Genomic DNA, 17,301 nt, shown 5'->3' with positions numbered 1-17,301 from the left:
AATGTCAAATTGTGTACACACCACATATTTCAATCTTCCTGCCTCACCCAGTTTTGCTTGTTTGGAAGAAATTTTTGTCAAATCTGTATACCCAGTGTTTCAGAAAAATTGATATCATTGACACTGTTTATATTGTTACAGTTTAATCATGACGAAGAGTTTAGTTTGCATGATCCCAGCTGGAAATAGATTTTGTAGTTGGGATGCCCTATCATTCTTTACTTAGTTTTTTATGAACTTTACTGAGCCTGTGTGTATGTATGTGTGTATCTCAAGAAAAAAATTTAAGTAAAATATTTTTCCTCTGATTTAAGTTTAATTTAATACTTATTCAGGAAGCATGCAAATGAAAGTACTAGAAAAAATGGGTACTCCTTAAAGTCTAAGTACAAGGGACAAGTACAGGACCAATAATCCCTTAACACAGATGTTTCCAGATGGAAACTTCTTCACTGCATAAGAACTTCTGAGGGAGAATGGTGGGCCTAAGGATTTAAGAGCCAAGAATGCATTTGTTTGATGTTCATGCACTTCTCTAGTTAATAATAAGCAACACAACTCAGTGAAGTTTGATTTTTTTTTTTAATCTTCTACATAAGTCTGGTCTACTCAGTAAGCATCATAACATTTAATGTGCTGGTTACAGCATTTTCACACTTGGGAGGACACCAGTTATGTATGCAATTAAACCTCAATGGGAGCTTTCTCTATGCCTCTGCACGTTCCTTTACTGTGTCCCACTGAAGAACTGTATTGAATTTGCACTCCCTAGAGATGGAAACAATGGCTGTTAGTTCCTGGTTGCAAAGAACGAAAGGCAGGGGTTAGGAGTATTTGTCAAATTACCTTTTCTGACCAGTATCTCAATTTATGTATTATTTTCCCTACTGCTTCTTTTTTTCTTTATTATTATCTAAAGCAGGTTGGTGTTTGGGGTTGAGGGAGCAAAGAACAATAAACAATAACAAAAATAAAAAGAATATCACCTGTAGCCGAACAGCTACATAATCTTAACTTCAAGAATATTTTTATGTATATATTTATATAATTGTGAAATAATAAAAACAAAACAAAATTATTTGAAAAAAATTTAAGCCAAACAATTCAATGATACATCTAGGACTATTCTCTAGTTTAGTTCCTTTATCATGGAGTACATAAAATGAAGTTTGGAGTTTATGAACTATCTCACAAGACAATACAAAAGCCCCCGTCACATCCCTATCTTCGTTACCCTCTTGGGAGTTGTAAGTAATAGCTACATGTGCCCCAGTCCTGGTACAGAGCTTTTGCATGAAGAGCGCCTTTTAAAGTTACAGGACCCCCTGTCAAACTCCATCACCTCCACCTGCCTCTGCCTTCTTACCATTGATATGGGGTGATGAAGAGCCCCATTTCCTGAGGGGTGTGAGCCGTCCCAGCTGGTAAGAAGCACATGAGGCAGAACTTGGCTCCTGGGGAGTGACTAGCATTAACAATCACATCCTGCACATTTTTTGATCTGTTGCCCAGGTCTGTTTTTAACAGTGCCATTCTCCTCTTTTCTCTCGGCCACTTTTTCTGTTAGTCTGCCTTATATTATTGTTCCACCCGAGCACGAGTATCAGCCTCCCAGGTTTACCCAGGCTTTCGGGGTTCTAAGATTTTTCTCTCATAGGATTTGTTAATTCCAAGTTTTCTTTCTCATGTTATATACCTTCCTTTAAAAAGAGATAATAGGAAATTCAAGAAGGCAAACATTTTCACATTGAGTTCAAACTTTATTAATAATTGAACTTAACTCCTTAACTTAGAGTTCTTTCATGCTCAGAAGACATTTTCACCTGCTACTGATAGTTCATACCCACACTAAATAATTGCAATGAAAATGAATGATAATAATTTCATTTATTTGCTCATAGCAGCCCTATTGGAAGCTATAAATTTTTTACATAGATAAAGAAACCAAAGGGTTGAGGAATATAACCTTATACAGCTTGTAAACAAGTCTAGATCTTGAATCCTGACTAGTTAAGCCTTCATGCTACAATGGTCACTACCATGACTTAGGGACATAGAAATAACACGGTGTGCAATTCTTTGCTTTGACTTTTGTCTGCCCATTCCTAAGTCCTGGAGGGTGTTGACTGTGAACTTTTTTGGATGCTTTTTTTCAGAACATAAGAAGCTATTGAGTACCAGTTTTGAGAGAAAGGAGATAATAGGGAAGGCAGATGAAAACAATTCTGTTCACTAGAATGAAAAGGAAGGTTTGGGTTGGGAGAAATTGTGAGGAGGAAGTTGAGACACGGGTGCACACTTTATATGTGAACTATATTACTTCAAGCACTATGGATTAAATCTTGGCTATAACAGGTGATTTCATTCTTAGGTGTCTGGTTTCATTGATCTCTCTCTCCCATCAGTGTGTATGTGTGTGCACGTGTGTACAAAGAACTATGAACAATTGAATTTTCTGTGCTAGGCACAATTTGAATATTGACATTTTTAGTAACCCCCACCTTTTATCTCTTTTAAATTCTTTAAAATTGATTTTTATTGAGCTCTACATTTTTCTCTCTTTTAAAATTCTTACAATTTACAAAGGCAGGCTACTTAAGATTTCAAATAACTCCTCCCTGCTTTCCTTAATTTCTCCCATTTTCTCATCTATTCTCCAACGCTTCCCTTTCCTTTGTTTAATAAGTTCATTGTATGATTGCTCCATATCAGATAATATAATGTTAATATATTGTCTCAAGAAATTATATTCTTAACGGATTTATTGGGCAGCAAACAAGTAGACAGAATACATTAAATAGAAAATTGTGGAATGTTCTCAAAGCAAGAAAGTGGAAAACTGAGAAGATATGTCAAAGTCATAAAATGGAATAGAAAAGTACATGAACTCTGAGAATGCTTTCTTTGACCACACTGGCTGATGGAGCCTGGAGGAAATCTTGAAGATACTTAAAGGAGGGCAGAACAACCTTTACGATAAAGCTGACTATGCTATGGTTGCCTTCATTTGCATAAATCTTTTTTAACTTCTGACTAAAACTATATTTTATTTTCTCAGGGTTTGGAAGCAATTGAACAAGTAGCTGAATTTCTGTGATGTATAGTTGTTTAATAAGAGAGACCTGAATTCAATGTCCAAAGTTCATACTTATTTCATAACCTAACTTAGGCAAACTGCTAATCTGCTTGGACTTAAGTTTTTCTATCTATCTATGAATGAGCATTTGCTAAAGATGCTAATTGGGAAGCAGCTATGAGAATTAAGTAAGTAGTTTATGGAAAGTAGACAGTGTCTAACACTTATTATTTGGTATGCATAAGTCTAATTTGGTACTTAGAAGTCTATCACTTATTATTGGTACCTTCCTGAACTATACTTTAAAGATTAACACTAGAGTCCTGAAATGGTTCAACTTTCAATGCTAGTAAAATTCGTAATTTTAACTTAAAACAGTATTTATCTCATTTGAGATTAATAAGTAACTAGTTTCCAGAAACTAGGAAATAGTACTATGGTCGGTCCTATTTCCAAGCTTTGGAAGCTGAGCTCACAGAACATGCAAACTTGTTCAAGGTTATACAGCTCTTAAGATACAAAACCAGTCAGGCAGTCGTGGTGCGTGATTTTAATCCCAGAATTTAGGAGGCAGAGGCAGGCAGAACTCTATGAATTTGAGGTCAGTCTGGTCTACAGCTCAAATTCCAGCTATATAGAGAAACCCTGTTTTGAAAAACCAAAAAGAAGCAAGCAAGCAAGCAAGCAAGCAAGAAAGAAAGAAAGAAAGAAAGAAAGAAAGAAAGCCAGAATATAAAGTTGAGAGATTATACTATTTTAGATGATGTGTTTCTATATGCCATCCTTTTCTCCCTGACTACTAAAGACAGTGATAGTCCAATCTCATTCAAGGAAACCTCAACACAAATCCTAAAGTAAATAGCACACAACCTTTGAAAGTTATTGTTTCCATTTCTTAAAGTCTGTATGTTCACATGGTTTTTCAAGCATAGAGCATACCTTTTGAATTTTTCACCTTCTCCTTTCCAGAATGACAAGGCTATGTGAGAACATTCAGAAAATGTGGTGCACCCATATGAAGAGCAATCCAACCTGGGTTAATGACTTTGCTCTACATTGATTTTTTTTTTTTTAGAAAGAAGAGGGCCTAATACTGCTAAAGAGGAAATATAGAAAGAAGCTTTAGTGCTTCTAACAGATAAATTCTGACCCAGAACATATAAGATGCTATATATATATATATATATATATATATATATATATATATATATATCATTCTCTCACCCATTGGAATTAGAGATGATGTAGCCCAAAGTAAATGCAGCATCATCTTTCCTTTCTCCTTGACTTAAATGGCTTTAAAACAAGGGCAAATGACCATGCAGTTCTATAACTGGTAAGGCAATAGTGTAAAACCGAAATAACAGGAAGTCTGCATTTCTCCCCATTGCTCTCACTTTGTTGCCACCACCCCATGACTAAGATAGTTTCCTGCCCTATGGTATTTCTTCTCTTATTTCCTTTACCCTCTTAGTTTTGAATCACAAGCTTTTGCTTTGTTGCCTCAGGGCTTAGGTTAAAACTAGTTGTGAGTAATCTAGTCTTGGTTATTTTTCTTTTTAAAAAATCTTTAAGATCCACTTGACATGTTCCATTTCTCATACTGTTACCTCTATCCTGATTTTAATCTTATTTTCATGATTTCCAATAGTCTTGGTATATTTTCAGGTTTCTAACGATGAGTTTTCATCTTATTTTCATGATTTCCAATAGTCTTGGTATATTTTCAGGTTTCTAACGATGAGAAAATATACACATTATTATATGTATCATTTCCAACATGTTGTCATATCAGCCATCACTGTCCATGCTGTGTCCCTGCCTTTCAGAATTGGTAGCATACACTGCTGATCTGGCATCTGGACTGATTTTTTCTTTTTTTTTTTTTTTGTTTTGCATTTCTCTCCCTTAGAAAATCTTAAAATGCTTTGTACATTGAAAATGTGTTTTCATACACTCTTGGCAACTAAGAAAACATTGAAATCCATTATAAGAACTTTGAGCTGATAGCCCAGTTACCACTGTGCAGAGATAATTTGAATTTGGGGTACTTTGTTGGAAGGAATTAAAAACCAATAGGTCATCAAATCTCATATCAACAGATAAAAAGAGAAGATATTAATTAAACTCATTTTGTTCTAAATGAGAAATGTTTTGAAGACATTTTATATTTTGTAAAAGGAGAAAAAATTATAAGGTCTGAAGAAAAACCAGAGTATATAAATTTCTTATTTAGAATTGTTTATCATCAAATACATGGAGACTTAATAACTTTGACTCCGAATAGGAATCTTTGTTTTTTTAACAATTGTAAGTTGGGACAGTAAACTACACCCAGTAAACAGGAGGGTAGTATGTATATCATTTTTAATTTGATATATGAAAAGTGCAAAAAGCAGAAGTCAAATTTAAATTTCCCATAAAGCTATTATGGATTGTTTTATCAGATTGAAAAATAATAAAACAAAAAACCTGGAATTCCTAGATTATGAATGACATCTTTAAAATTCCAGTGATTTCTGTGAAGTCCGGCTTAATATCTGTCTCTAATACATACACAATATCCTAAAGCACTGTGAGTACAATCATAATTATAATGTAGTCAATGACTAAATGTGACAAAATATTTTATTTTAATAGCTCTGTGCCCCAAACTTGTCAACAGCAAATGAAAAGTATAGTTCTCTTCATGATAGGACATTCAATAAGCTCAAATCGGTTTAATAATTCTGTAATAAATATTCATTGAACTAAATTTCTCCATATACCCATTTAATATAATTATAAAATAAGTAGTTATTCAAATATATTTGTTCTTATGGGATAAGACAGGTGTACTAAGAGGTTGGGAGGATTAGTGGAAGTGGAGAGTTTAGAGAAGTGAGGAGAAGCACTAATCCGAATATCCTTAGTACTTGTACAAAATTGCAAAGAAAACAACTCAATAAAAAAATTTACAGTGCTTATTCTGGATTTGGTTATGTAAATAAAACTAAACAAACACTGGATTTTCTTTGGTATTAAAGGTTAAACCTGAATGCTGCTGAGTCACAGTCGCTCACAGGGTTATCCAAAGCCTCCCTCTGCAGTCACCTGATCCCTACAAGATAAACCTCAATATTATTCAGAAGCTTCTACTGCCTTTAGTATGAAGGAGTAGTGTTCAGGTTACCTGAATGATTCTAATATCAAAATGACATGCACATTTTGTCATTGCTCTTTCACCAAAAGAAATCATGGGCCATAAGTCACCTATGGCAGGGATATCACTGAGAACTCACAGAGCTAAGGACATGGGGACTCAGGCAAGAATTAGCTAGTCTTACAATAGCATAACAAAATGTGGTCAGGTTAGTATCAAACTTTGCCTCTACTTCTAAGTGAAATTACAAGTTTCAGAAATTATGATACAATTGATCTCTTGGTTTATCTATGAAAATCTGGGGTAATAACACAATTCATATAGCAGAAAGAAGACAGAATTATTGATGACGAGTGAATTCCTTGATAATTTTCAAGGCCAGTTATAATATGTAGGCTGATTTGTAATCTCATAGACTGTGAGTATCTAATTTTAACACAGAGCAGAATACACTAATCTTGTAGTAGGAGAAATGTGTTACTTTGGAACAAAAGAAATGACTTTCAGTTGGAGCAACCAGTGAGCAGGTCATGAGGAGATGCTGGTTAAACTAGTTTGAAGTGAAACACAAAGATGCTGAGGCTGCAGCAGAAGAGAAAACTGGAATAGAGGAGGACCTGGTAACTGAAGCATGGAGCGTGGGGAACACACAGGCTGAACTCAGGGACTGTGGGACCAAAGGTCAAGATGAAAAAACTACCCGTTTTTTTTTACTTAGTATGCACAAATGTTTGTATGTATGTTTATTCATGCTAACTAAAACAAGTGATGGACATTTTGAGACAGGGAGAGACATGCAATATGTAGACATATTATACCTCCACTCTAGTTTTAAAAAGCCTCAAACTTAATACATATTTAATTACCTGTATCTGCTTTCTCTGTATCTCCTCAGATCTTCATTAACAATGAATGGCATGACTCAGTGAGTGGCAAGAAATTTCCTGTTATTAACCCAGCAACTGAGGAGGTCATCTGCCATGTGGAAGAAGGGGACAAGGTAAGTTCTAACACCCACAAGTCAAATTTCTACCAAGAGTTTTTGCTTCTCACCATCCTGAGCTCAAAACCCAGTGTAAGATCAATGAAAGACATGAAAACATGGATGCTCTGGAAGTTGGGTAAATATTCTGTTGTTTTTGACATAAGACAAACACCATCAATGGATGCCTTGGGTGAGGTGCTGATTTATTTTCCAAACTATTTTTCCTTGACTGCTTTTCACTTGAAATAGTGTCATGGTTTATTATACAGACAGATTCATAGAAAAAAATTCATCAGGATAAAGGAGAGAGAAATCTTTTATAAGTTTACGGTTATTCTTTCACATCTGCTAAGCAAAGCCAAAGACTGATATAGAACATTTAGAACAATTTATTACCAAGTTTTTTTTTATTGAAAATCATTGATTTGGGAACAAGGAGATCAAGGATCTTCATGCTATACTGAATACTGGAAAAATCACATTCCCACTACACTACAGTATGTAAGGGTTTCTTTTTCCTGTAGTTCCAACAGTATTTTACACAGTTTGATTTTTGCTTAGAATGATCAGGAGCAGAGTAAGAGACTGTCAGTCAATTACCATTTTATTTGGAGTTTGTCCAATAGTTAGCAAAGAAACAAAGTTTCATATTCTTGTCGGCCATTTACACATCTTAAGCAATGCTTTTTGGGATAATTTCTATTTAAATTAGATTATTTTGAATATTTTTCATTATATTAGACCCTTATAAAATTTGGAAAGAAAACATTTGTCAGATGAATAGTCTAATGTTTCCCCCTGTAGACTGGCTCATCACCCATTTGTTTTGTAAAATTATAACTTGACACTACACAGATTTTTTAAAAAATTTTATTTGTTTTAATGGTTGTGTTTTGGGAACTTCTCCAGTCATTGTCTAATCAAATATCTTGAAAAGAGTTTTGCCCATTTTCCTTCAGTAATGGCATAGGTCTGTGTTTTCCTTTAGGTCATTGGTGCATTCGAATTAATTTCTATTTATCAAAAAAGAGAAGGATTCACACTAACTTTTCTTCATGTGGTGGTTCGTTTCTCTGTATGAAAGATGCATTTGTCGAAATGGTTGCAGGTGCACAATGGGAAATATAGATTTGGAGTAGTATAAAGGTAGGATGATTGGGACAATTGGCTTGATGGGTGCATCTTGATGGATTTCTAGACAACCAAACTTAGGCAAAGAGATAATTACCATCCACAGCTATGTGCCACTGGTGACCCAGAATCCTCTGAGTTAATCCCAGAAGAAAGTAAAAATGTGTTTACCACATTTCTTTTTTTCAAAAAGGGGAGAAATAAATGTTTTATACCTATGACTGAGATACAACACACAGTATGGCTTTACCTCAAATGCCAACCTCATTCGTTGACTATCTCCAACAAGACTGCGAAGGAACAAACAGAAAAATAATTCAAACATGCAGTAAGATATACACAAGCTAAGAACCCATCCGCTGCCTATGCCTTCTCAATGTCACTCAAGACTATGAATCTATAGATGACAGTTAGTGAAAAGAAATATTGTTGCTGCTTTAACAATGAAGCCTTGAACATTTAGCTCCAAGGGAACATCTTGCTCTGACAATGGGGTTAGTCCCAATAGGAAAACAAAACTCTGCCTGGGTTCAGTAGAAGCCTTGTCAGGCAGAACTTTACTAGGAGAGTCAATGAGGTTTGCTGTCTTCCTCAGGCACAGAAGGAAGATTCAGTGAACATCCCAGCACCTTTGCCAGTGAACATTGATCTGCTCTGTGCTTAGTGACAACTGCCCCTCCCGTAGAAAGATCAAGGAGACTAATTCATACCCAGGCAAACTGTAGGCTAAGTCTCTGTGCCAGTATGGTTGGCTGAACAAATGAGTCATCTAAGCAATTGTCAGTCATATAAACTATTTGTGATAAATTAGGGCTGGCTTCACGACCACATTCCTCTCTGTTTCCTTTTTTTAAAAAAAAAAATTATTTAAACAATGTCTTTTTAGAATTATTTCTGTTCATACAATTTGTGAAGAATCTAATGAGGAGTGGCTAGCATTGCTTAGTCACTCTAGCATAATCTGATTAAAGTTCAGAGTCACAAGAAACCTGATATATCCTGGAGTGGCTTGTTAGGTCAAAGGCTAACGGTCTTGAAGATTTCATTCACGAGCAGAATGGGGTTGCCAACCGGCCCCATCCTGCCTCTCATGGTATCACAAGTGTGGGGCAGCAGCCTTTATCGATGTTATTCTATACACACACAACAGTCTGCATATAAACATTAATGATAAAGGCTAGCATCTGTACACGAGAAAGAACATTTGATTCTTTTCTGAGCCTGAGTGTATTAAGTCCATTTCTTTTCCTGATAATTTTTATTTCATTTTTTTACAACTGAAAAATATTCTATTTCTATGTGAACCACATTTCCCTTTATCTTTTGGTGAACACATAAGTTGCTTCCATTTCCTTGCTATTATAAATAGAAAAAGTTTATGATAACTATCTATAGTAATAACTTTTGGCCATAAAGAACTTGCATTCTGTCCAGGAGAGCAATAAGAAGCTCTTAATTACTATATGCCACTGAGATGTGGGCCTGGTGATGATTGCCATAGGTTAACACACCGAACCAGGACTTTGAAAGTAAATGGAGCCGGGCGACGGTGGCGCACGCCTTTAATCCCAGCACTCGGGAGGCAGAGGCAGGCGGATCTCTTTGAGTTCGAGACCAGCCTGGTCTACAGAGCTAGTTCCAGGACAGGCTCCAAAGCCACAGAGAAACCCTGTCTCGAAAAACCAAAAAAAAAAAAAAAGTAAATGGACCTTCTGCTAGAGCATTCTCTATCGGGAATTTCAGGAGCCAAGATAAGAAGGGAGGTCTCGAGCGGAGCAGGTGAAAGGCAAACAGGAAGTCTTAGCATTAAAGTGGAGCCAGAAAATGCTGAACTTTGAAACCGAACAGAGAGCCTTGACCTTAGGATTGTGGATGAAGCAACCAGGGGTAAACATGAGAGGGAAAGTGATAAGATTAATTACATGAAGGATATTGGCCTGGAAGCCTTAGAGAGACAGTGGGGAGGGAAGATGAATGGGAGGCTGGGGACAGTATGCAAGGACAGAAACGGTGTAGAAGAGGACAGAGAAAGGTGAAAAGCATGCTGGGATAGACTACGCTACTGTAGTCGCTCTCATGTTGGTCTCTTTTGGACCACAGTTGTCTATGAACGTTTAGCATGTCTGATGTATAGAAACTGTGAGACAACTGTTCTGAATAAGAGGAATGAACTTCAAACAATGTATGTTACTTTAAGACAGACTGGACGGTCCGCATCCATGAGTCCCGTGTTGGTAAATAAAACCGCCCTGAGATAAGAAGGTGTAACTGCTGACATAGACGGTGTAATGTGGTGCAGTGTATCACCGCTGGATGGACACTGAGGTCACAGGCTCCTTTTAGCCCTTGTTCTTTAACTACTATTTACCTTGTTTTATGTATCAGAAATAAACTAGATTTAACCAAAAAGGCCTGCGGGTTAGATGCAAATTCTATGTCAGTTTGACCTAGCAAGGTGAGCTTTCTAGGACTTGGGAACTGGTTTTTTCCTGGATACTGAGGGAAGGCTGTATCTATAATATGATAAGGTGCTGTTTGGTTATTATGGTCCTCCAACTTAGTGAATGCTTCCGAACAAAATCTTTACCTCCGTGTCCTGTCATTAGCCGGCCTACAATTAGAATGCTGTAAAGACACACAGATGCTTGCATCCCTCAAATCTTACGTGGTTAAAAGGAAAAAATAAGGATTCAAAGCTGGGTGTTTGGTTTCACTAAGAATTCACAGTCCCATCCAGGCAGTGGTGGCGCACGCCTTTAATCCCAGCACTCGGGAGGCAGAGGTAGGCGGATTTCTGTGAGTGTGAGGTAGAGGCCAGCAGCCTGGTCTACAGAGCTAGTTTCAGAAACCCTGTCTTAAAAGACCAAAAAAAAAAAAAAAAAAAAAGAATTCACAGTCCCTACTCTTTCTTTCTGGCTTTTTGGTCTTACAGGATTACATAAATGCTGTGAAAGGGGAGCCATGGCCCCAAAAGATATAAACATAAGAACAAATTTTGTTTATGATAGGTCTGTGTAGGAACGGTAAGATTTGTTTCAAAATCGTTTTCTATCCATCCTTAGGGAGAGGGAGGAGACTCAAGAGAGCTAATACTTGATGAAGGCCAATGACGCAATACACAAGAACTGCATCTCACAGGTCTATCATAGAGATGTGTTTATGTACGCGCACACACGTGTGTACATGTATGCACATGCTCATACGTGTGTTAATGTATCCATAGATCACGTGGGAAAACTCAGACTTTTGAGGTTTGCTTTTTTTTTTCTCCAAAAGTGTTTACTGGATTTTCTTAGGTAAAACTTAAGAAAATCTGTTGTGAAATGAAACGGAGTCCAAATGTAAGCGATAATACAGTCTCATAAATGCAGGCGCATTTGCAGTATGACATGCTTTATTTCCATCTCAGTTTACACACATGTAGACTTCTTTGCTGTCTTGCAGAATGCTTTCTGAGAAATACAGCCTTCCATGCCTCTCTAAGGTGAAGGCAAAACTGAAGTTCAGCTAAGTGTAAGGAATTAAAAAGTATAGGGTATTCTCCTTCCCGACATTCTAATTCTCAGACGAATTCAGTCTCCTACATAAAGATGCAACCCACTGACCTGTAGGATTTATGGGGTTCCACACAATGCCGGTCTTAGAAATAACATTTTGAAAAATAATTATATTTAAAATATTAATATATTAACCAGGCAGTGATGGTGCACACCTGTAATCCCAGCATTCGAGAAGCAGAGGCAGGTTGATCTCTGTGAGATAGTTCAAGGTTAGCCTGGTTTACAGAACATGTTCTAGGATAGCCAGGGTTACCCCGCAAAAAAAAAAAAAAAAAAAAAAAACTGTCTTGAATGACACACCCGTGTATCAAGGCACCCACGTGGAGGTTAAAGGGCAGCTTGCCATAAATGGTTTTCTACTGCTGCCCTGCTGCCATGTGGGCTTTAGAGTGGGAAAAGGATGTAAGGCATGGCAGTAAGGGCTTTGACTCAAGTGAGCCATCTCTCAGGGTCACGTGTTTTAGCAGCTGTTACTTTAATCTACCTTAATTCCACACCAAGTTTTTTATTTAAAATAAAGTTCTTACACATTGAAACATAGTAGTCTCTTTTATCTCAAATAATAATATGGCACAAATGAATCTTTTATTTTCCTGACAGAGAAAATGAAACAAAGAGAAAGACCTCATGGTGAATTGTGGGGTAACCTAAAGTGGCTGAGGGGTTCTAGAGAGCCTGGATGGCTGGGGATGTCTTGCTGGGCATCACATTTCCTTCCTTTGCTGATGGGGAGAAAAGTATTTAAGGGCCTAGCTCAAGTTCTGCACTAACAGACAACTTCCGTGTCTCTGGAGAGTCTGTAGCCTCTCTAGTCTCACAAAGTGCCAACAAAAGAGAAAACAAGAACTGTACTCTTACTGTAAACATGTGCACATTCCTTTAGTCTGGGAAGAGCAAGCTGGTTGCAGAAGGAAGGGTCTGAGTGCGTTTCTCTTCTCATCCTCCTTACAAAACAGCTGACAGAGCAACTTTAAAAAAGAAGGATCTGTGTGTGCTCCCAGTTAGGAAAGGGGAAGTCTATCTTAATGGTCAAGGAAAAGAAGAGAGCCCAGTGGCAGGAGGGTGATACTAGGGCCCCACTAGACCAGAAAGCAGAAAGAGATCTCAAGATGCCACTGAATCCCAGTTATAACCCATGTGCCATTCATGACTTGTGTCTCCACTTCTGCTCCTTAGTCCCCATGTCCAAAAGGTCTCACAACCTCTCCAAACAATGCTAACACCTGAGTGGCAACTGGTAAAACATTTAAGTGTATAGTTGACATTTTTCATGCAAACCAATGCACCATGTATGCCATAAACTCTCCTTTCAAACTGGATACATTGTAAATGTACCAAAATTTGCTAGTTTAGCCCCTATTTGGTAAAAGAGATAGTCTCCTTTATTTCTGAATCAAATGAGCTAATGTATGTAAACGAACTGGAAATTTTTTTAAATAAAGTAGATACTCAATATTCCATCACAATAGAATAAAGTAACAACTATCCAAACATAGCGTCTATTCTAGGAGTTTGACTATTTGATAGGCTACTGGCGCTTAGTATAAATATTACTCAAGAGAAACCATTCCTGCATATTGTGGTGCAGAGAGTGTGGAAGGCTCTGGGCTTTGGGCTAATGAAGCTCTAGCTTCTATTTATGAGGACTGTGTCTTTGTTTATACGGTTGTGATATTGTTTTTGTTCATCTAGTAATTTGATTTTCCTGAATAGAATGCTCTGTGACTTCTAGGCAGACGTTGACAAAGCCGTGAAGGCTGCACGACAGGCTTTTCAGATTGGCTCGACATGGCGAACCATGGATGCTTCAGAGAGGGGGCGTCTGCTGAACAAGCTGGCTGACTTAATGGAAAGAGATCGTCTGCTGCTGGCTGTGAGTATTAACCAACACCAACAGCAAGATACATTAGGTGTAGTTGGACGTTTCTCTTCCTACCTGTTTTTGGCTGCTTCCCAAATAATTGACTTGGGGGCTTACTATTACCTATAAATGCTCGGTCAGGAATTCAGGCTTATTACTAACAGGCTCTTACATTTTAAGTTAACCTGTATTCCTTATATTCTGACACATCGTAGTACCTTTATTAACATGTCACCTTCCTCTCCTGCTCCCTCTGCATCTGGCTGGCGACTCCTGACATCTGCCCTTCTTCCTGTCATCCTTAGTTTGGTTGCTCCTCTAGCTTCCTGCTTGACTACGGGCCAATTAGCATTTTACTAAACCAATTTGAGTAAAAAATCTTTACAGCGTACAAGAGGATCATTCCACAGCACATAGGAGGATTCCCAAGAGGACTTACTGATCGAAATAGCCAGTTTTTTGATTAAGAAAGCACACAAACATCCTGACTTTTCTCTAGAATTGTTTAGAGTCCTTTTCATGGTCAAATGTTCCTTTAACATTGTCCCTGGTTTTTCCAATTTACTGTTTCAGAAGTATTTTAGGGAGAAATTCATGAATCTTTGAAAATTGCCAAAACATTGCCCCTCATGATACCAACCACCTACTTTTTGCATCTTTTTTTACTCTTGTTAGTAAACTTCTGAGTCCAATTATGCCGCTCATTCATACGTTATTATATGATTCTTCATTTTTATTTTAAATTGTTTCGTGTGGGGGGTATCTATGTACTATGTGTATCTTTGTACTGTGTGTGTGATTAATGTGTTTACAGGGAAGAAGGAACCATAACATTACATGTAACTGGGATTACAGATAACTGTAAATTACCTTGTAGGGGTTGAACTGGATTTTCTGGAACAGCACTCCACTGATCCTGCTCCATCGAGAAATGTTCTTGTGGGGGGGGTATAGAAAGTTTATTAGAGGGTATTGGGAAGGTATGTTGGAAGAGAGAGACAGGAAGATGGAGAGAGAGGGGGAAGAAAAAAGAGAAGAAGGGAAGGGGGACAAGAGGGACAGAGAGCTGCCTCTTCAGAAAATGGTTGAAAGATAGAGAGGGCAATGTTCTTAATCTAATGTTCTTTCTGGATTGTAAACTGTGGTTTGTGTTGGCTTTTCAGACAATGGAGGCACTCAATGGTGGGAAAGTCTTCGCCAATGCATACTTGGCAGATTTGGGAGGCTGCATAAAAGCATTAAAATATTGTGCGGGTTGGGCTGACAAGATCCATGGCCAAACAATACCAAGCGGTAAGTATACCTAGAAAAATAGCAAGGTTGGTGGGAGAGGCAAGGTGACCACCATAGAGATGATAACTTAAAACTCTGAGAAAGATGTCAAACAATAAGGCAATAATTATTTTCCCCTTGACTTTGGATAAACATATTTCTGAAGAAGAGACTTGTATTGAGTCAATAGATTTTAAAGGTAATCATGTGGGAATTAAAACTATGGAGGGTGCAGATGGCAGTAAGGTGAGCCATTCTCACAGAATCATCATTTACAAATCCAAGTGAGGTGTCTAAATGCTCAAACTTTCAAAGCTGGCCACTGAAATCACTGATTTCTGCTTCATTTCCATAACAACATCAACATTCCACCTTTAATGTAATTGCTTAAGACATTTGGTCCAGAAAGAGGCAGGGATGCTTATTTGTGCCCCTTTAAGTTCAATTTATTTTTTTAAAAAAATTAATTCATATTAACATGCTTCCAAACACACAAAACATAATGAGAAAATATTTACTAGCTGAGTTTAAAGGTTTGCATGGAAGGATTTGTACAAGTATTACTCTGTATGCATGTAGCAGAACAGACACATGAAAAGTATTTCCAGAGGGAAAGAATCAATTTGGCAGTAAAATAAAGGCTGAATTTCATGTCTATAATTGGAATGACTTCAGGATCTTAAGAGTCCCCTTCCAGTTCCGACACTAGCATACATTTCCACTAAATGAAGGATTCAGTTTGAGAGGTGGTCACTAGGAAGTAAGAAGATAGAAATGAGACAACAGAGGGAACATGAATGGGGATGTTTTGTGGCTCCCACCCCACTCTTAGGAAAGGTAGAAGAAGCTGCTAAGAATACTGCTAGGACTTGACAGGAAAGCACCCCAGTGGTAGCAGTAGACCCAGAACAAAACACAAAACAGCAAAATTCCCAGGGTAGCTACACCAAAGCGTAGCACAGGAGTTGACCAAACCCAGATGGTAGATTGGAAGACACTGTATTTATGTTTGATAGGCAAGAGAAAAACTTATAATTTCAAGTCAGGAGAAAGACTGCTTACTCTGGGGAGATGGTTTGCTATTTTAAATCTTTTACCTTTTAAAGATTGGTACTACTGGGAGATTTGAAATGCTGGAAACATTTGCATGTGGCTCCACCCTTACACAAAGGGGACCTCACCTCCCAGCTCCTTTCTACATCACTCTGTGAACACGGGTGCTGCAGGGAAGGCAGCCATATTAGAATACTAGGAATGGAGTTAACCCTGTCAGATCTTTGCCCACCTACTGACTTATTTTCCTGTATCTCAGCCTTTCCATTCTAACTGCTGTTTGAGAGCTCCGTTGTTTATGTTACTAACCTTGAGGATGGGATATTTTGCTTCCCTTTGTTCCTCACTGTGCAACTCCTCTCTCACACCAACCTCACAGCACCCTGCCCTGAGTAGATCCCACATTTGCCTTTGCTGGATGGTGTGTTTGCTGTTTTTCAGATGGAGATATTTTCACTTATACAAGACGTGAGCCTATTGGAGTGTGTGGCCAAATCATCCCTGTAAGTTCTTCTTAATGACTCCCATGGGGGAAAGAAAGCTGTGATTCCATTTGATCTGAAGGTCATACCCACAGAAGTGAAGCTTATATGATGGTTTTTGCGTGCAGAAAATACAGTAAGCCTGACTGTCTGAACCATATTCCTGTAACTGAGCTTCTTGGATATGAGTTATCTGGTCCAGAACCCCCTCAATATACTACTGTACCCTGTGAGGATGTTTCAGTGTTGCCAAATAAGCCCTAAGTGTTTGCTGCATGGGTTGTTTTGGGAACTGTGCTCTGTTCTGGTTCTCATGAACTGTGTTTTATAAGTGTAAGACAAAGTTTGATGTGGCTCATCTGTGTTGAGCTATTTCAGTGGGACACAGCAGGGTCCACAGCTCTCAGCACTTCTGTCTGCTCCTTGAGACTTCCTACCATGGACAATAGCAACAGCAACACTGCTCAAGTCCTGGAAAATATCTTTTGATTTAAATGGAAAGAAAAATCTCCATGAAAACTGTAATAGTTTGTGGCCTGTATTGCACACCATTAGTTAACAGAGATTAGTACTTAAATTTATTCAGCCAATGCTTTTTCAGTCCCAGTACAGCTGGCCTTGGTGAGCTCCCAATAGATCAGCCCCACCGTCACAGTGGGTGGGTGCCCCCCTAGTGGTCTTGACTTCATTGCTCATGTTCTCCCTCCTTCTGTTCCTCATTTGGACCTTGGAAGCTCAG

The 17,301-nt window shown here is 37.9% G+C and overlaps 1 protein-coding gene across 3 annotated transcripts in view; it reads left to right on the top strand.

The window, feature by feature from the left end:
* LOC130879654 (aldehyde dehydrogenase 1A1) overlaps positions 1-17,301 on the top strand; it is a 127,679-nt gene that overhangs the window by 92,136 nt on the left and 18,242 nt on the right. For all 3 annotated transcript variants that reach the window (XM_057778382.1, XM_057778384.1, XM_057778381.1), the window contains 4 exons: positions 7,114-7,218; positions 13,627-13,767; positions 14,919-15,048; positions 16,522-16,583. In XM_057778382.1, the coding sequence (XP_057634365.1) occupies positions 7,114-7,218; positions 13,627-13,767; positions 14,919-15,048; positions 16,522-16,583 (438 nt within the window). The remainder of the gene's footprint in view (positions 1-7,113; positions 7,219-13,626; positions 13,768-14,918; positions 15,049-16,521; positions 16,584-17,301) is intronic.

Source organism: Chionomys nivalis, chromosome 8 (assembly GCF_950005125.1).
Source record: "Chionomys nivalis chromosome 8, mChiNiv1.1, whole genome shotgun sequence".
NCBI lineage: Eukaryota > Metazoa > Chordata > Mammalia > Rodentia > Cricetidae > Chionomys > Chionomys nivalis.
The sequence above is the reverse complement of the archived record's forward strand: the minus strand, read 5'-3'. Positions and strand labels throughout refer to the sequence as shown.